General features: G+C 36.6%; 2 protein-coding genes across 5 annotated transcripts in view; both read left to right on the top strand.

Annotated features, from left to right (window-relative positions):
- Nucleotides 1-2,333, top strand: part of cntfr (ciliary neurotrophic factor receptor) — a 273,674-nt gene extending 271,341 nt beyond the window's left edge. For all 3 annotated transcript variants that reach the window (XM_028602619.1, XM_028602618.1, XM_028602617.1), the window contains one exon: nt 775-2,333. In XM_028602619.1, coding sequence (XP_028458420.1) covers nt 775 — 1 coding nt within the window. In that variant the 3' untranslated portion in view covers nt 776-2,333. The remainder of the gene's footprint in view (nt 1-774) is intronic.
- Nucleotides 2,334-8,823: 6,490 nt separating this feature from the next.
- tmem267 (transmembrane protein 267) lies at nt 8,824-16,170 on the top strand. Of its 2 annotated transcripts, none has more exons than XM_028601686.1 (3): nt 8,824-8,904; nt 10,431-10,896; nt 13,122-16,170. In XM_028601686.1, exons 2-3 carry the CDS (start codon nt 10,489-10,491, stop codon nt 13,455-13,457), a joined length of 744 nt encoding a protein of 247 aa, XP_028457487.1. In that variant the 5' UTR covers nt 8,824-8,904; nt 10,431-10,488; the 3' UTR covers nt 13,458-16,170. The 2 variants fall into 2 exon arrangements, with proteins under 2 accessions (XP_028457487.1, XP_028457488.1); XM_028601687.1 differs by lacking the exon at nt 8,824-8,904 and adding an exon at nt 8,991-9,164.
- Nucleotides 16,171-21,673: the final 5,503 nt, after the last annotated feature.

Genomic DNA, 21,673 nt, shown 5'->3' with positions numbered 1-21,673 from the left:
AGTTCAGAGGGAAATATCATTCTTTTTGCTCCACTACATCTGACAGCTACTAACATCTACTTCACAGATTAAGATTTAGCATACAAAAATATTTGGTAATCATATGAAATACAATGCATAGTTAAAGATTAAACCAGTGGTTCCTACTATTTGAGGCCCGAAGTCCAAATTTGAATTAGTGTATACACGTGGTTTTAAAATGCGTGCCGGTCGATTGGATCACAAGTGCACAGCACTAAATACAAGTGTAAATGAGCACCAAGATGCACCAGATCGCTCAAACCACTTGCGAGGTGGTACGGGGTGCATTTGACCACGCGTCTTTTTGTAGTGTAAACACTAATGCATCCTGATGCGTCCCCGATAAGGACGAAACAGAAAAATACGTCATTAACGCAGGATGTGGTGGTTGTTTTGGTGACAGTGCACCAACGCTCTATAACTTGCCTATTTTACGGCGAGTTGGACAAAGTGTTGCATAATGGTCCATCGTTTTGCCCTATGGAACGAGATGTGTTCGATTCTGCTGACAGCGATTTCGGATTACCAAAATGCAGTTTAAAACCAAGTGTGAGCAGGGCCTTTAAAAGGGCCTGTGCCCACAGGCTGGGAATTGGTACTTTTACCTATATTTAAAAGGTTAATGAGCGACTGACAGATGGACACAATGAAACAGATGGATACAAACATAAGCAACCAGTATAAGTACTAACCAATATATGATTCTGTTTGCAGTTTGTGATGCCTAATTTGTGCTTGTGTCTCTTTCTCCAGATGTAAATGTCTTATTCCTGAAGGGAGTAAGTGGAAGAAGAGGAGGGGGAGGAGGAGGAGGATGATCTTTTTTCTATTTTGCACATGTTTCAAGGATACAGTGCATCGATCATTTTTGTCCATCACACAGTTACTCACCGAGATTACTTAGACATGAAACCAGACGATGATGATGCGGTTTAGCATTTTTTTAATAATGGTGACAAAGAAATTCTTCAGAGGAACTTTTGAAAGCGGCATCATCGACAAAAGCAGCAGCAGGAGCAGCACCAACCACAACAGCAGCGGTGATATCAGCATAAACAGTCTTATATTTCCCCCTGGTGGCTTCCATGGGCCACAGCAGACACTGTTTGGCAGACAACAGATGGTTAGGGAATCTCCTCTTCAGAGCAAGAAAAGCTTCAAAATCCTCATTACCTTTTTTGTTTTTGTTTTTTTTATTGATTGATAGTCTTCATTTTCACTTTCTTGAAATTGCAGCACCGTACAGACAAACGCACACACATATATAGAGCATCCGTGTGTGTGTTTGTGTGTATAGTCCCCGTAGCAGTCCCCCATACAGCTAAATCATCATGCCAAAGACTCAACTTCACCCCCCCCCATCCCCCTCCTCCCAAAAACAAAATGATTCCCAAACAATTCACTAAGCTTCCTGAAGCCTGTGTCTGCCTTCGTCGTGGGTGAAAGCCCAGAAAGTTATGTGCGTCTGCGTGTGTCTGCACAACACCTGATTGATGCCGACTCAAATCGTATACGAATGAAACTTGGGACAAGTCTGAGGAACCCCCTACAGCTCCTGTTTGGTAACAAAGAAGTCACAAAAATACTCAATCAGACTCTGAATCTGTCAACTCCCAACGACTGAATCAAAATGACGGAGCAAGTGTTTGTTTTTTTTTCGATATGAAGACTAACACTTTGAAGAATTCAGTAAGGGTAGTCTGGCTTATTTAGACAATTAGCTTTACACTCTGCTTTCAGCGACTGGCAACGAGGACCTGGATTGTAAAACAATAAATAAAGTGGATTTGAGACTGAACACTTCCTTGCCCACCCATTTGTTTTGGTTTGACGACGACAAAGTTGGTTATTGAAACGTTGGAACGAGCTACGTTGGTTTTCCATTCTGCTCTGTGTTGTGAATTACGATTACACGAAACCGTTTGCTTTCCAAATTCTGACGCCTTTACAAACGTTTTGCAGTTTACACTTCAGTAGCCAATATCATCAGTTACTATTATGTTATTCAAAGGAATATCAATGTGTTTTATTGTATTTTTTTCTATCTTATGGACAAAAAAATACAAACACACATAGGATTTTAGTTGTTTTTTTTCAGACATTCATAATGGCTTAATTTTCCTTGATCCTATTTTGTAAACTATGATATGTAACTTTAACATTGAACAAAAAGTTTATTATTTAATAATAATAATAATAATGTATGTAGTAGCAGTAGAATGTTGTAACCTGTACCTGGGGTCTTTTTTATAGATGTATATACAATGACAGGTTTCAACCATTAAATGTGACCATTTCACAATGAATGATGACACACTGGCCTCATACTCATTTTGCCTTTTGACTGATTCACTGAGAACACAATATATATATATATATATATATATATATATATATATATATATATATATATATATATATATATATATATATATATACTGTGTACAAGTATATATATATATATGTGTATATATATAAACAGTATATATATATACACAGTATCGGTGCTGTTATTCTGACCGGGTGATCAAGTGAGGTGGAAATGCAGGGGCAACAATGTTTTAAACTAGCATGAAGACACAAGTAACTTTTCAATGGAATAACAGTGATGATGCATTTCTTACTTCCGACAATCTACCATAAACAAACACTGCTTCATTTCTAAATCAGTACTTGTGCCCTTGCAGAGAATGTTTTTTTCTTCGGCTCAGCGGGAAGTATATTTTACAGATTCAGATGATCTATATTGGCATTGCATGGACTAAAGTTCTGTTTGGGTGTGATGCATCACTCTGTATTCACTTTGTTTGTTCCTTGGCACTTAAAATGTATCCACTGTTGGTATTTCAACACGTGTCCTGTTCTTTTATAATTGATTTCATTATGAATCAATCATTTGACATTAGTTATGTCCACTTAATTGACTGATTTGAGCAACTTTGAGAAGTGTGTTTGTAAAAGGACACATTAAGTTAGTTTCTCACTCAATGAAAAGGTCAGTGCTAACCAGAGGTGTCAATTCCAGGTCCAGAAAGTAAAAGTCCTGCCATGTGTTTATTCCACCAATGAACTCAGCCAGCTGATTTCACTACTAATTAGTGAAATCAGCTGACAGCTGGCTGAGTTCATTGGCTTTTCAGAGGTGCATTTATTTTAAGGAAAACATAAAGTCATTCTTCATCAATGGAAAAAAAAAATTCTGAGTAAGGACTAGAATCCCTCCGTATAATATCAAAAGAGTATTAGTCCTTTTGAATCTACTAACAACAACATAAACTGTTCTGCAGCTCTGCCACATTTTTCCTCTTATTTCTGGTTCTCAGGTCTGTGCAGATATTCTTCACCTGCTGTAGACCATCTTTTTTATGTGAAACCTTTTTAGTCATGCTCTCTTAACCCATCTGACATCACCGTGTTCACATATTGGCAGATAACCCTCTCAGATGAATACAGTTATCAACATTCAGCCTGATTCAACCAGGAATTAAGAACAAATGAGATATGCTTGGTCAAAACTCTCCTTTTAACCTTTAGCTATCACGCTCTGTGCTTCCCTCTCTCTTTAATCTGTCTCGCACTCTCTTCTCTTTCTTTCAATATTCTGACAAGTTCTGGCAGGCTGATGCGGAGGCCGAGGACAAATCAATACACCATCTAACAGCTGTCAGCTAAAGTCCTGTGTGTGTGTGTGGTGTGTGCGTGCGTGCATGCGTGTGTGCGTGCGTGCATGCGTGTGTGCATGCGTGCGTGCGTGTGTGCATGCATGCGTGCGTGCGTGTGTGCATGCATGCGTGCGTGTGTTGTGTGCATGCATGTGCGTGCCGACGAGTTTATCTACTGCCGTGGGTATTGCATTCATTACTCTTTCCTTCCTTTCCTTTTTCCCCATGCTGGGCTTGGGCACATTGTGTGTGCGTGAGTGTGTGCGTGCGTGCGTGTGTGCGTGTGTGTATGTGCGTGCCATACAGAGCCTGTCAGTTTCAACAGCCTTGCTCTGCTCAAATGACTAGTTTGACCTTTCACTGATAACAGGACGAATGACACAATCTCTCCTTCCCTCTCACTTCTGCCCTGGCTTCTGGCTCTCGCCTGTTTGAACACTCAACTTGCTGTCTCTCCATCTTTGCTCTATGACTTCCTATATATATATATATATATATATATATATATATATATATATATATATATATATATATATTAAATACATCAAAACCAGTTGCAACACAATGCAATATAGTACCACACCACCACTAACTGTGACCACAGTAATAAACATGTAGTCATACTGTATAAAGTACCTGAAAGTGCTTCTTGAGTAAAAGTACAAGAATCTTTCCAGAAAATGTCTTTGGTAGAAGGTAAGGTCACCTTTCATAATATTACTTGAATAAAATTCTTAAAGTATCTGATATTGACTGTACTTAATTAATTAAAAGTAATTTTATGGTATTAAATTTACTTAATTATAAGAATTAAAAAGTAAATTAAAAAAATTAAATTGATTATGAACTTTATTGTGGCTTCCTTATAGTAAAGCATAATATTCAGGGTTTTGACATCCTTCTTAAACATCTAATTCAAAGTCTGACATCAACAAAGAGAAAAACAAAGACAGAATTTTCATTTATTGTTCACTCCAATGTAAGAAAACATTTCTTGCAAGTAACAAGTAACGAAGATGCTTAGGGGAAATGTAGTGGAGTAAAAGTATATATGTTATTTAGTATATGTAATGGAGTGTAATGTAACAAAGTATTTGTACTTTGTTACATTACAACACTGCATGCAGTTAAATTAATTCAGTTCAATTCAATTTTATTTATAGTATCAAATCATAACTAGAGTTATCTCAAGGCACTTTACAGATAGAGTAGGTCTAGACCACATTTTATAATTTACAAAGACCCAACAATTCCAGTATTAAATTAACACCTCTCAAAACGTTTTAACAAAAACTGGCTTATATGAGCTTTGTAAAGGTAGAATAGGTGGCTGTGCTGTTGTACTGGATGGCATTAGATTGTAGGAGTACCTAATAAAGTGCAAAAATAGCATCTATAATGTTTTTTTTAACAAATTCAAACTTGTAATGAATGCTCAAACCGACTTATTTTTCAATTCTTGCAACTTTGTCATACTCTAAGCTAGCTTAGCTCTACGTTCAAACAGTGAAATTAAAAACTTGTTTACTTTATTTATTCATTAATTTAACACAATATAGGAGAAAAGTGAAAAATAATGCTGCTTTTGGCCACTGGAGGGCAGCAGTGACAACCTCTTTCAATGTGCGCTGTCCATGGTGCTGAAACATTCAAACGCATTCTCTAGCTCTGTGCCTCTCTTCATGGTGCAGAATCATTCAGATGCATTGGTTTATCCCACTTCTCTGCTATCATTTCTCCTCTGTCCCTGTGTAACCTGCAAATCAATTAAGTCCACCATCATGATGGACTGTCCAGTTCCTTTGCTATGTGCAAAAAGGGATAGGTGTAGCAGTATGTCACATTAGCAACAGTATGTTAGTGAGTTTTGACAATCTGCTTGACCAGGTCGTTAGAATCCTGATGTTCAACTCTCAAATCCACCAGTCACAGCAATTGACCACAATTACTGCTCGAATATTGGTGTCCAAGATGTTACTCACTGCAGAATTCTGCAGGCTCATTCTCCAAATTGTTGTGATTCTCGTGATTGCATTAATCTTGCAACTCTTTTCAAGAACTGAGGCTTATTGTCCAGACCATTAAACAAAATCAAGCAAAATATGCAAGCTCGGTTTTTCACTGTGTCCGAGCCATTCTGGATTCGAAAAAGCATTTTAAGGATGCGATTAGGCTTTTAGCATCAGGTTTCTCCGGAAAATAAGACATGCAGACAAATACAAAGCAACTGTGGACACTATACCTACATTCAAAACACAGAAATAGAAGAACAAAAAAACAAGCAAACATGAAGCTCAGTGGTACAATGAGTCACTAAATCATTGAACAGGCACACAGAGGTTAAATGGAGAAAAAGCTAATCCCAGATTGAATTTGAAATTCTAACAGCTATCTACTGAGGAAGTCATTTAAAATAAAGAGAACCAGGCTTGGTAAAGACATGCCATTAAAGGGGATTTAACAGATATGATCCTCTTTAATAGATACATTATTAAAATTGGATTGTACATGAGTGGTGACATTTAAATTTCTTGCATGGCAAGTTTCAGCATTTGAACTGACACACCTATTTAAAAAGCATGCACTCAGCAGGTTTGCCTAATTTGAAATGCGGGAGACATTATTATCTACCAGTTAGGCTTTAATATTGGGATTATTCTGCCTGTCATATTCATGAAATACAAATACTATTTTAACAAAACTAAAAGCAACTTTTATATGCAAGACAACCTCGTAGGGTTCATTCAACAGCACATTTTGTATCCTGAAACAATGTAAACTATTGTGAGATAAGTAAGTAATTAATATCTGACAATGGACACCTCGAAGGACATTAACCTGCCAAAAAAAAATTGCACCAATAACATAAGGTACAGTTGGCAATCGATAAATATAATTTGACAGTATGTTTAACAACAGGACAAGCTACCTATCCAGCTACGTCATTGTCCCCAAAACAATATAAAGATTTTCACGAACAATTATCTGCCATGTGTACTGTCGGCCACAGCCTGAAGTAGCGACCTGAACAGTGAACGGGATGTGAGCTAACGTTATTCGCTGTGAAACAAAGTCAGTTCAGAGGGGCAGTGTAACTTACTTCTTGCAGCTTGTGTGTTAGCGCCATCCCGTGGTGTTCAGAGGACGAGACACTGAAGTGCAACACTGTTGGAAATAACAGATTCACATTTTCGTTTTCTTTTAATGTAGTCAATTCATTTAGAACAGTAAAGGTGTCCACTAACACTTTTTATGGACACCCTGTCAAATATATGACAATTAAATTCACTGTGTTCACCCTATGTTGTATGTGCTTTACCTTAGCCACGATACATGTTTTGTTTTTTTTTGTAGAGGAATGTTTGGTATTCTCTCTTCCACCTTTGGTTAGAATTAACCATAGACTGTATAATATTAATGGACAAAGCATCCGGTTCGGCAAAGTGCTGCAAATGCGGAATGCCTTAAACCTGCATTCTATCTGAGTTCCAGCAGAGGGAGACACGTGCATTTGCAAAAGGAGGTCAGAGTCTATGAGAAAGTGACCCACGTCTCACTTGATTTATTAACTCAGTAAACATTTTCATAATGAGTTTATGGTCTCAATCGCTAGTTTTAAGTATTCTGCAATACATAAAAGCAGGGGTGTTTTAGGGCATGGCTATGATGTGATTGTCAGTCAAAGTGTGTAACGTAACATAGAGTGTTAGGGCTCCCGCTCACTCCTCCCTCTCTAAAATCAAAAATCGTCACATCCGCAACCAGGATGGCTGCGCCCGTAATAGCCATGGATGTATTAAGAGAACTGGATACAGCGTTCGGCGGGAAGCCCCAATGAGAGTGCTAGCTACTAAGGTTAGCCTGCAGATTTGTGAACAGAGCTTCTCTTAATAACATCCATGGCTTCATCTCTCATCCACGTTACAGGCTTTACAGCATACATACCGTGGATGTATTAGTAGAACACATGGTGAATTACACCCATTAGCATTAGCATTATCCATTGGTACAGCTACAAGACCTCGGGAGAACAGTCATATGAGCACGTGCAGTGCAGTCTGCTTGCGTCCAATATGCGCGTTCATCATGCCTAGTTAAATAACTCTGTATTCGGCTACTAATAAATGTTAAAAATGTTAAAAATGTGACGTTTTAAACAAGGACCCTTTAAGTGTTCGGGCTGTTGATGTACCCCCCAAAAAATGATCCGCTGAAATATAGAAGTTTCTTTCGCCATGCAAAGTCTGTGTGAAAAGTCTTTCTGGGCCATGGGGTGCATTACCACCGTTATACGCTAAGCCCATGGTGGCTTTAAGACATGGCGCTCTTTCTGGGGGCTTGGTAACGGCAAACTTGACGACTCATAGCAGATCTCCACAAACCAATGGGTGACGTCACACATGCTCTGTCCATTAATATAATACAGTCTATGAAATTAACCAGATATAATAGTGTTTTTTTTTTTGCAGAATAGACTTCCAGTGTTCAACAATGAACCTTTGGTAATGTGTGGTTTGTGTTAATAATGTTTAATCCTCCTAGTCCTGGTCACAGTACCAGTCGGGGCCCATAATGCCATTGAAGCGATATGTGTGATTAATTGTATAGTCACAATCATTTCTTAAAATGTATTAGACTATTGACATGTTGGACTAAATAATAACTAAATTAAATGTGTAATGTAAATATTTAATGTACCATTGATTGATGTTGAAAAAGGCCACAACTGGACATTTTAATGTTTGACTAAGTTATGTGCTGTTCCTCAAACCAGACCTCTGCATTTACTGTATTGGAATTCCATTTTAATAGAGAGGAAAAAAAAGGTCTAACCCATTATCACTACAAGATGTAGCTCAGTCAATGGTCCGATTCTTAAAATAACACAGAAGTTAGTGTACTATTTTAAGTGTCCAACAACCTTCTGTTTTTTTAAATAGCTTAAAAACATTTTTTATCTCTTCTAAAAACTCATCCCCCACTAGAATGTGATAATAAGACATGTTGGAAATATGTTTTTTCTCGGGGTTCTTTAATGTTAAAAATCACCCTGCTGAATACTACCTCATATAACAAAAAAATAAGCATCACAAAGGACTGATTTAATCTGGCTGTTCCACCTCTGACCTGTGGGTGGCAGCTAAACGCCGCCGACGACCATCATACTCCCACAAATACAACGAAGAAGAAGTGTCTACCAATGCAGGGCAATGGGGTATCGGTAAGTATCGTTATATTCGTCAACCGGTCGATCAAAAATAACTCAAAAGACATATGAATTAGCCAGTATATACAACTGAATTACACATTGCGATTGCAAACAAAGAGTGCCATGTTGTGTAATCCACTGCAGTTATTGCTGAGCTAATCGTGACAGGCTGCTATCCGCCTACACAAAGCAGCATCTTCACTGTCACCGTTAGCCGGTTAGCTAGCTAGCTCCTAGCTAGCTGTCAGCGTCAGTGATGTTTTTGTAGCGAGGTAAGATAGGGTTATCCAACATGTCTTTCTTTTTTTAAACAGTCTAACGTTGACTTGTGAATGTCAGACGGATACAACGTTAGGTGACGTTAAACACAGTTTAGCCTTGCTGTCGTGGAGCTGGAAGCAGGTGACAACTGACGTTAGCCAACGTTAGCTAATTAAAATGTCATACTAGGGTCATGACTAGTACGTTAATTAAAAGCGAGACTGCTGTTACATCAGCGACTTGTAACGAGTTGCTGATGTAACCGATAACTAGCTAGACTATTCAGATAGACTGCCAATTGAGTCTGTCCTACATTTCAGTCAATTGCATCAGAGACCGAGACCTATTTTTTATATTCCCTCTGGGTTCAAAAGACAAGACATGAACACCGGTCTCTCAGATGAACACGCTGTGCTTGTAGTTATGTTAATGCTGTCTCAGGCTTTTTGACTTTAACAGTGTCTTCATTCGAATGCAGGGTAACCTTCAGTTTAGGACTGGTGTATGCAGTTATTTTTTTAAATGTGTGTTTTAAAAGGGTCTTTTTTTTATTTTTTTATTCTGCTAATTGTGGTGCTGCAATGCTTCAGCGAAATCTAGCTGATGCACATGCTTTACTTATTCATTTCGATCTGCGAGACTACATGAACAGTGGCACAGTTGTAAAGGTGATACCTTGTGCTTTTTATAATTGTGGAGGGTTAAGCCCCAACTGTCATGTCTGTAATGCTGTGGTCAAATAGTTCAAACTGTATATAACATCTTGCACACATTATGTGTACAAAGCAGAGTTAGTTAGTTAGTTAGGAACCTTCTGTTTTACAGCCTATGGTATTAACTAATGCACATCACTGTGATGTGTGTTGTCTTTATTGTTTTCATTGTGTCATGTATATTTGTTAAACAATGTCCATTTATATTTTATTTTATTGTTTTTTATGTTTGATGCACAGTGTCAAAGCCACATTGCCAAAACCTTGAGGGTTTTCATTCCTCATTCATTCATTCATTCATTCATTCATTCATTCATGCATTCATTGAATGATATCAAAACAATAAATATTTCTTTCTTAAAACAAGGAGGTGTTTAAGTCGCAGGTACTGTACTGTGGTAGACTCAAACAGAACATTATACAGAGGTACACATCTTGCCAGCGTTTCATTTTATTATAAAGAACTGCTTGTTTACTTGGAACGTACTATTTGCATATATGCGTTGTTAACACATTGGCCCAAAAAAGTAATCCCTCTCCCTTCTCCCTTCCTTTCTTCTCCAGTCTACCTGACTCTTGCTGACCTTCAGTGGCGATTGGCCCCCCGCAGCCATCTGTCAGCATGCAAGGATTCTACTCCAAGCTGGACTCGTCCCCCGCCTCGTCCCCGTTATTGGGGCGGGCCCTCGGGGGAGAAGGCGCTCCAGTACCTCTCAGCCTGGCTGTGGAGACGGAGAAAGCTCAGGCTCTCCTACAGACATTCAGCTCTGCCTCTCTGCTGGCGTCTGCAGGACTTGGTGTGTTCTGTGTGGTGGCGGACCACGCCCTCCAGCTGTCCGTCATCCAGAACCATCTGTGGCTGCGCGCTGCCTTAGACAACGGCACGCACGGATTGGTGGGGCTGTGGTCATGGGCAGTTGTTATCGGACTAAGGAAAAAGAGCGATCTGTATGAGGTGCTGCTTGCCGGTCTTCTGGCTTCAATTATAGACCTGGACCATTTCTATATGGCTGGATCCCTGTCACTCAAGGTAAGAACTGCACCCTTACTGACGACTCACACATATTTGAGAAGATGAAAAAATTTACCAAACATGGCAAAAGTGTATAACTAATTCATATTCATTTTAGATAAGGGTTATTCCACTTTTCTTTGTGTGCCAGAATTGTGCATATTAAAAATGAAATAAAGAGTAAATTTACAATCATGATCAGTTTATTCTAACATATTGTAGTCAGTCCAGGTTTGCAATGGGTAAAGAGTCAGTGTTTGCCCTTTATTAAATCTTGTGCAATGATGTGTTTGTCTGGCACCATCCATCTTTAATCGCAGGAATATCTCATATTTACACTAAACAAGCTTGTTTTTTGTTTTTTTTGGCTTCGCTTAAAGGAATATGCCACCGTTTGTTGAAATAGGGCTTATCACGGTCTACCCTTGCTGTAGATAGGTGGGCCAACGCATTTTTTTGTCTCAGTGCAAGTAATTACAGTATTTTTTTTTTTTTTTTTTTTTTTTTTGTCTTTTGTTGGCTCACTTTTACTCACAACATGCTAACCGGCAACATAGGATTCCATTCACTACGCTAACCTAACTAGCGGTGGCGCTGCCGGTGTTGCACCGGACTAAAACACAAAAAAATGCGTTGGCCCACCCATCTACAGCTAGGGGAGACCGTGGAAAGCCCTATTTCAACAAACGGGTGGCGTATCCCTTTAAGATATAATTTCCCCTGAAAGCAGCCCAAGGATAAGAAAACAATAGCAGAGTGTGTAGATAAACTGTAAATTTAAAAGTCCAGTATCTGCTGGGCTCTCTTCAGTGACCATAGATTATTTAAATGACTTTTCTTTTGGACTATGTATTATTTTCAACCAATTTCTTCATGAGATGTTATCAAAGGGCAGAGTTACAAAAGCTACATACCTGGCATGCCATCTTGCAGATTTGGAACACTTTTTTACATACAGTGTTCATTTAACACATTTTAATTGGTTTCATATCAAAGAACATCTGAACAAGGTGCAGACAGCAAGTTAAAACTCAATGCGGTCATTATGTCTTTGGCTCTGTCTGTTTTCAACTTGGCACAAAACATTGACTACTGAATTGATATTTGGAAGAACTGAGCAGAATAAGTAGCAATCCGATGAGGGAACAGTGTTTCCTTTAGGATTTTTTATTTTTTTTAGCAGTGGGGGGCAGGTCTGTCCGAACAACAACCCCCCACCCCACACACCCCGCCGCCAAATGTTTTACGTATGAAACGGAACTGACACTTCGCTGCAACACAAACTAATATATTTATTCACACACAATGAGGTAGAGCTGGGCAATATATCGATATTATATTGATATCGTGATATAAGAGACTAGATATCGTCTTAGATTTTGGATATCGTGATATGACATAAGTGGTGTCTTTTCCTGGATTTAAATGCTGCATTACAGTAAAGTGATGCACTTTTCTGAACTTACCAGACTGTTCTAGCTGTTCTATTATTTGCCTTTTCCCCATTTAGACATTATGTCCACATTACTGATGATTATTTATCAAAATAAAAAAAAAAATGTAAGTGTGAAAATATTTCGTTAAAGCAACAATTGTCAACCCTTGAATATCGAAGCAATATTGATATTGAGGTATTTGGTCAAGAATATCGTGATATCTGATTTTCTCCATATCGCCCAGCCCTAGGCATATTTACAGTTGTGATTGAACTGTATTTTTTGAGGAACTATAGGGCACTTAACATCTACAACAGGTCTACACTTAGAACGGACCCACCGCGGTGATGTTTTTTGGTGGAGCTGTTCGTTTAATAGTCGACTCGGAAGAAAGTGAACGTTTTGACGATAAACTACATCGACACAACAGTATGTGGAGTTAAACTGGAGGGGCCCATTAACCAATTGCAATGTGGGGGGTGCATTAGGCCTATGTCGGCAGGATAATTTAAAAGGCAACCGCGACTACATTTTTTTCGTACAGCCCTATTTCTGATACCGTGGTGGCAGAAATGTTGCCACGGTGGGCCGCCACTACAAAATCAACATAGAGGAAAAACTGGGGAAACCCTTTTTTGAAATATATATGCCATAAACTGATTACGTATGGGAATATGTGTGGTGAGCAGTACCTTTTTTAAAAAATCTGGCAGAAATCAAGCAAATTGCTTATCAGTAGTGAGACTTGACACATCATTCTGCAGCAAATGGCTTGCAGTAACAGTTCCCTCTCCCACTTTCTTCCAGGCTGCCGTCTCGCTCCCTCAACGTCCTCCTCTCCACTGCTCCTCTCTCATCCCCGTCCTCTGTCTCTCCCTGCGTTTCCTCATGTGGATCGGGCGCCTCAAAGACGCTTGGTGCTCCTTGCCGTGGATGCTCTTCATCTCCATGGCGACGCACCACGTCCGGGATGCCGTGCGCCGCGGCCTGTGGGTGTGCCCGTTCGGCAACACGGCGCCGCTCCCTTACTGGCTGTACGTCAGCACCACGGCGACGCTTCCTCACCTGTGCTCTGTGCTCATGTATCTGACGGGAACCAGGGACGTGATCTCCACCAAACACGGCGTGGCCATCGATGTTTAGAAGCCCCGGCTTGCCGACAACGTCCGACGCTGATCTGGTTATCAATCGCCTCCGGGGCAAACGCGTTCTTCGCCGCTTGAAAACAACTTTTAAGATATTTGAATTACTGGAGAAAACATTTCTGGCACTGGACCCCCGATTGGCACTTAAAAGATGCTGCTGAAAGATAAATTTGAGACATGTTTGTTCAGCTTAGTTGAAGAGAAATGTTGGCTAAGAATCCTTTTTTTTTTTTTTTTTTTTTTTTTTTTTTTTTTTTTTGTTGCAGCCAGGATGAGGAAACTGTCATTACATAATAACGGAACAAAACATACAATTTGGGTTTCCATAGATGGAGACATCTGTAAAATAACACATTTTTGAAAAGGGACTTTCCGGTGCGAGTGCCAATAATGGATTTATTTCTTTGATTTTTTTCTTTTCAGGTATTATGGAAATGTATCAGAGTTTTGTTCACTGAGTAATGGTTATCTTTAATAACTGTGTTTATGGAGTGACCCTTTAAAGCTTTGACATCGTTTTGCAGAGGCTTGAGTGCTGTCAGTTCGTCTGCCCAAGTCCCGATAAGGGGCCAAGACTTCTTCATCGTCCTTTCTTGGCCCCTGAACTCTATATCGCTATATCCATCTTCGTCCTAAGAAGGAACACTCAAGGAAAAGTCAACCAAAGCTCAACCACAGGCTGTATGGGCACTGTAACGTTTATTGTTATTAGTGTCAACTTTCACCCTCGGCGCGTCCAACAGTATGTTACCACTGTTATTCCACTGTCCATTTAAAATGGGGACATTTAATGTATCGTGCATTCATTGTAGAGTGATTTCTAAATCCGATGACAGATCCACCCTTAATTATCACAAAAATGATCTTTGTCTGTTAACGCCTGTGCTATCCAGCTGTCACCTCTCTGCCACTTTAACAGACTCTTAACTCTGCTGCTTGAATGAGCCTTATTATGAAGCCAGTCTTTTTTTTTTTTTTTTTTTTTTTTTTTCTCGCAAATCTGAGGTTTCAGTGCCAACCATGTCAGCTGTGGTTATGGATCAGGACTTTGTTTGCTGTGTAACCTGGCAGTCGTTCTCGTTTGTTTCTAAAAGAAATTTGCACCATCTAGATATGGCATTGGCATCGTTGGATTTAGCTGAAAACGCACGTCCTTTTTTCTTAGTTCTGTTGGTTGTACTAATTAAAAGTTGAAAAGGCTCTTTTAAATCAACCTGGGGAGTGATAAGTATTCCACTTATAAGAGATGCCGGCCTCAAGATGCTGTACAAGTGAAGATTGTTGGCTAGTTTTCTGACTTCCCACTGTACCAATGCCAGAAAACTGCTAAAACTTATTTTTACACATTCAAACAGGAAAATCCACTTTTGAGTATCATTTAATGACATGTTACAGCCCAAGCTAAGGATCATGAACTGACAGATGATTTTGTACTTTACTGTCAGTGTGATAAGTGTATGGTATCTCACATGACCTCTCTATTTTACATCAGACACAGAAAGGATACGGGACTTGGAGAGATGCTGGATAATTATTTTTTGAAGTTTTAAACATTCAAGGGAATTATTTGTTTAAAAGTGTGTCCATTGACCGGAATATCTTCATATTTACAGAAATATAAAATGAAAAAAAAAATGTTATTGCTGCATTAACTTGTTGTATATTGTTCCACTGCAGTTTTGGATATGTTACTCTCAATTAAATGATTGATACAGTGCATAATGCATACTGAAATTCCCAGTTGGCTTTTCAGTGCTGAAATCATGACTTGCTGGACATGGAGTGTTTATTTGAACTATTTATCACACTTAGACTTAGAACATTTAGAGGTAGAAGTCATTACACTGTTTTAGATGTAGACCGAAAACACATTTATTCATTGAGTTAACAGTATTGTTTACTATATTATACATAATGCATAATAATATGTGGTAAAAAGTGGATTAAATAGGTTTTAGAGACATTATTCTAGTTATTTGAAGGTGATTTGCTTTTAGTATAAAAGGGATGGTGGACCCCTCAAAGACATTTCTAACAGTCTGCTTCTTTCTTGAATTGAGACATATTTTAGTTTATGCTGAAAACATAATCCCAGTATTCTTAAATATCGTCCATCGATAAATATTGTAATTTCCATCTGAGGTTTTTGTATTTTTCTTTTTTGTGGCACTGCTGATGATTGGAAGGTTGCAGTTAGGCTTGCTGTCCACTAGGTTGCTGCAGTGAGCTGTATGTATTCACAATTTGTCAATTTGGTACTAATCAGGTCCTGAAGTATGAGATGTTATGGAAAAGAAAATGTATTTTTAGTTTTGGTACGGTCTTTGTGTTGTTTTTTTTATCTGCTGCAATTGCACTATCTGTGTTTTAATTTAGGAAATATTTCCCTTTTCTGGATTGGAAACTATTGGAAACTGTACTACACCTACTTAACTGAAAGTCAGTTTTAGGAAGAAAAAGTTACACAATGGCTGCCGTCCCATTTAAATTATCATTTAATTATCACTGTGAGTAAAACGCGATCTCTTTTACTGCTGCTTCTGTTTACAATGTGATGCCCTTCATGTATGCAATATTATGTTGAATTCTGCACATTTTAAGTTTTTGTTTAAATTATGTTTTGTATTTGTTGAATGTTTTTTATGACAAAGTTTTGATTTCAATATAGATAGTAACAAGATGGTTTTAATGTAGTGTTCTTTTTATCTCAATAAAATATATCCTGTGTATATATTCTGTGTTTCTACATTAATACATGCTGTAAACTAGAAGAATCCATTAAAGGGCACATTATGAAAAACACTTTCAGTGCTTGTGCACATACATTTGGGTATCTGTAGTGCATACCAATCTACAAACAAGCCCAGTCATTTGTACTGTATGTGTGCTGCCTAAATCAGAAAACATGGAATTCAACAAGTTATTCAGATTGACTTTTTTTCTACATACTATGGCTTTTTTAGAAATACTATACTATTGTTTTTTTTTTCATTTTTTTCAACATACTATTTAATATGACTTGTTTCCACATGTTATACTGACTTTTTTTCTGATTTTTTTCCAATACACTATGCTCTGACTTTTTTTTCCGACATACTTTTTTCAACATCCCATGCTATGACTTTTTTTCGACATACTATGACTTCTCTGGCTTTTTTAGACATACTCAAGTCAAGTCAAATTAAAAGATAATGTTAAATTGAAATTCAAAAGCCAAATATTAAATGAAAATTAAAAGCCAATCATAAATTCAAATTCAAAAGCCAAATATTAAATTCAAAAGCCAAAGCCAAATTGAAAATCTAAAAAAAAAAAAATATTTTTAATTTCATCTCGTTTTGTTTTCTCTATGGACTTTCAATTTCTCTTTGGACTTTCAATTTGAATAATGAATAAATATTTCCTCCATAGAAAAGTACCTATGATAAAAATGACAGACCTCTACATGCTTTGTAAGTGGGAAAAACTGCAATATCGGCAGTGTATCAGATAATTGTTTTCCCCACATTACTATACTATGACTTTTTTTATCACTTTTTTCAACTACTATGCTATAACGTTTTTCAACATACCATACAATATCACTTTTTTCAACATACTATAATATGACTTTTTATGACTTTTTTCAACATACTATACTATGACTTTTTTCAACATAGTATTTTATGACTTTATCACTTTTTTCAACATGCTATGCTATGACTTTTATCAACAGCACTCTTTGTTATAACTTTTTTCAACGTACTCTACAATGACATTTTTCAATATACTATACTATCACTTATTTATCACTTTTTTCAACATTCTATACTATGATTTTGTATCACTTTTTTTGACATATACTATGACTTTTTTAACCATTTTATTGACATATTATACTATGACTTTATCACTTTTTTGACATACTATACTATGACTGTTTTATCACTTTTTTCGACATGCTATACTATGACTGTTTTCGACATACTATACTATGACTTTTTATAATTTGTTTTGACATACTATAATATGACTGTTTTCGACATTCTATACTATGACTATGGAAGTTAGGGCTACTCCAAATAGAGCCAGCAAGTAGGCACTATAGACTTCAACATTGTTATCACTTTTTTCAACATACTATACTATTACTGTTTTCGACATACCATACTATGACTTTTTTATCACTTTTTTCAACATACAAGTTTTTTATTACTTTTTACGACATGCTATACTATGACTGTTTGACATACTATACTATGACTTTTTTCGACATACTATACTATGGCGTATGGAGACTCAGACCCTGGTTCAATCACCAGTCTAGTCTGGGACTGTTTTCGACATTTTTATCACTTTTTTTGACATGCTATACTATGACTGTTTTATCACTTTTTTCGACATACTATAATATGACTGTTTGACATACTATACTACTAGTGTTTTCGACATACTATACTATGACTTTTTAATGACTTTTTTCGACCTGTTATACTACGACTGTTCGACATACTATACTATGACTGTTTTCGACATACTTTACTATGACTGTTTGAAATACTATACTATGACTGTTTTCGACATACTATACTATGACTTTTTATTAATTTTTTCGAGATACTATACTAAGACTGTTTTAATAATTTTTTCAACATACTATAATATGACTGTTTGACATACTTTACTATGACTTTTTAATGACTTTTTTCGACCTGTTATACTATGACTGTTCGACATACTATACTATGACTGTTTTCGACATACTTTACTATGACTGTTTGAAATACTATACTATGACTGTTTTCGACATACTATACTATGACTTTTTATAAATTTTTTCGAGATACTATACTAAGACTGTTTTAATAATTTTTTCAACATACTATAATATGACTGTTTGACATACTATACTACGACTCTTTTCAAAATACTATATTAGGACTGTTTGACATAATATACTATGACTTTTTTATCATTTTTTATACTATAACTGTTGTTGGAATACTATACTATGACTTTTTTCGACATACTATACTATGACTGTTTTATCACTTTTTTCGACATGCTATACTATGACTGTTTTCGACATACTTTATGACTGTTTGACATACTTTACTATGACTGTTTGACATACTATACTATGACTGTTTAACATACTATACTACTAGTGTTTTCGACATACTATACTATGACTTTTTAATGACTTTTTTCGACCTGTTATACTATGACTGTTCGACATACTATACTATGACGGTTTTCGACATACTATACTATAACTTTTTATTACATTTTTCGAGATACTATACTAAGACTGTTTTATCACTTTTTTCGACATACTATACTATGACTGTTTGACATACTATACTATGACTGTTTCATCACTTTTTTAGACATACTATTCTATGACTGTTTTCGACATACTTTACTATGACTGTTTGAAATACTATACTATGACTGTTTTCGACATACTATACTATGACTTTTTATTAATTTTTTCGAGATACTATACTAAGACTGTTTTAATAATTTTTTCGAGGTACTATACTATGACTGTTTGACATTATATACTATGACTGTTTTCGACATACTATACTATGACTGTTTTATCACTTTTTTCGACATGCTATACTATGACTGTGTTCGACATACTATACTATGACTGTTTTCAACATACTATACTATGACTTTTTATAAATTTTTTGACATACTATACTATGACTGTTTTATCACTTTTTTCGACATGCTATACTATGACTGTTTTCGACATACTATACTATGACTGTTTTCGACATACTATACTATGACTTTTTATCAATTTTTTCGACATGCTATACTATGACTGTTTGACATACTATACTATGACTGTTTGACATACTATACTATGACTGTTTTCGACATACTATGCTGTGACTTTTTATCAATTTTTTTGACATACTATACTGTGACTGTTTTATCACTTTTTTCGACATGCTATACTATGACTGTTTCACATACTATACAATGGCCCAATCCCAAAGTGAGCCTGAGGACTAAAGACTCACAGACTTAATTGATCTCAGGTGCTAAGTGAGTGAGTGTGTGAGGCCACATGGGCTCAAATAGGTATAAATGGGATTGGGACAGCACTTCACACAAGATCACTGGAAGCTGGAAAACAGGTTGGTCTGTTCCGTGGCCGTGTGTCATGCTGTTGTTTACCTTTGTAATTTCCGGATTTCCATACGGTCTCCGCGGTAAACGTCACAACGCTTTGAACTGTGGGTAATTCCCTTTGGTGAAGTCTGCATCGATGCAGACTCACAGAATGGGCTCGGTAAGTGTGTACTCAAACCCTCACGCCCTTTGAAATTCGACATTGGGACAACCCTAAGCCCTTACGAATTTCGCATGAACGCGCACCAAAGTGAGTCTGTGAGTCCGGACTTTGGGATTGGGCCTATGACTGTGTTCAACATACTATACTATGACCTTTTATCAATTTTTTCGACATACTGTACTATGACTGTTTTATCACTTTTTTCGACATGCTATACTATGACTGTTTTCGACATACTATACTATGACTCTTTGACATACTATACTATGACTGTTAATCACTTTTTTCGACATGCTATACTATAACTGTTTTTGACATACTATACTATGCCTTTCTATCAATTTTTTCGACATACTATACTATGACTGTTTTTAATAAATTTTTTCGACAGACTATACTATGACTGTTTTACCACTTCTTTTGACATGGTATACTATGACTGTTTGAGACATACTTTGACTGTTTTACCACTTTTTTCGACATGCTATACTATGACTGACAGACTATACTATGTCTGTTTTAGACATACTTTGACTGTTTTATCACTTTTTTCAACATGCTATACTATGACTGTTTTCGACATACTATACTATGACATTTTATAAATTTTTTCGACATACTATACTATGACTGTTTAATCACTTTTTTCGACATGCTATACTATGACTGTTTGACATACTATACTATGACTGTTTGACATACTATACTATGACTGTTTTCGACATACTATACTGTGACTTTTTATCAATTTTTTCGACATACTATACTGTGACTGTTTTATCACTTTTTTCGACATGCTATACTATGACTGTTTCACATACTATACTATGACTGTTTTCAACATACTATACTATGACTTTTTATAAATTTTTTCCACATACTTTAGTATGACTGTTTAATCACTTTTTTCGACATGCTATACTATGACTGTTTAATCACTTTTTCAACATGCTATACTATGACTTTTTGACATACTATACTATGACTGTTTGACATACTATACTATGACTGTTTTCGACATACTATACTATCACTTTTTTATCACTTTTTCGACATACTTTACTATGACTGTTTGACTTACTTTACTATGACTGTTTGACATACTATACTATGACTGTTTTCGACATACTATACTACGACTTTTTAATCACTTGTTTTTACATACTACACTAAGACTCTTTTGATATATTGTCCTATGCTGTATGGTGGGTTAGAGTTTATTGCTACTCCAAATGAAACCACCAAGAAAACACTGCAAGCGCAGACCCTGGTTCAATCACCAGTCTAGGCTGGGACATTGAATCTTATCAACATTTTTATCACTTTTTTTGACATGCTATACTATGACTGTTTGACATACTATACTATGACTGTTTGACATACTATACTATGACTGTTTTCAACATGCTATACTATGACTGTTTTAACACTTTTTTCGACATGATATACTATGACTGTTTGACATTCTATACTATGACTGTTTTCAACATACTATACTATGACTTTTAGACATACTATACTATGACTTTTTATCAATTTTTTCAACATACTATACTATGACTGTTTTATCACTTTTTTCAACATGCTATACTATGACTGTTTTTGACATACTATACTATGACTGTTTTCGACATACTATACTATGACTGTTTTCGACATACTATACTATGACTTTTTAGACATACTATACTATGACTTTTTATCAATTTTTTCAACATACTATACTATGACTGTTTTATCACTTTTTTCAACATGCTATACTATGACTGTTTAACATACTATACTATTACTGTTTTCGACGTACTATACTATGACGGTTTTATCAATTTTTTCGACATGCTATACTATGACTGTTTTCGACATACTATACTATGACTGTTTGACATACTATACTATGACTTTTTATATATTTTTTGACC

The sequence above is a fragment of the Perca flavescens genome, chromosome 16, assembly GCF_004354835.1.
Source record: "Perca flavescens isolate YP-PL-M2 chromosome 16, PFLA_1.0, whole genome shotgun sequence".
Lineage (NCBI taxonomy): Eukaryota > Metazoa > Chordata > Actinopteri > Perciformes > Percidae > Perca > Perca flavescens.
The sequence above is the reverse complement of the archived record's forward strand: the minus strand, read 5'-3'. Positions and strand labels throughout refer to the sequence as shown.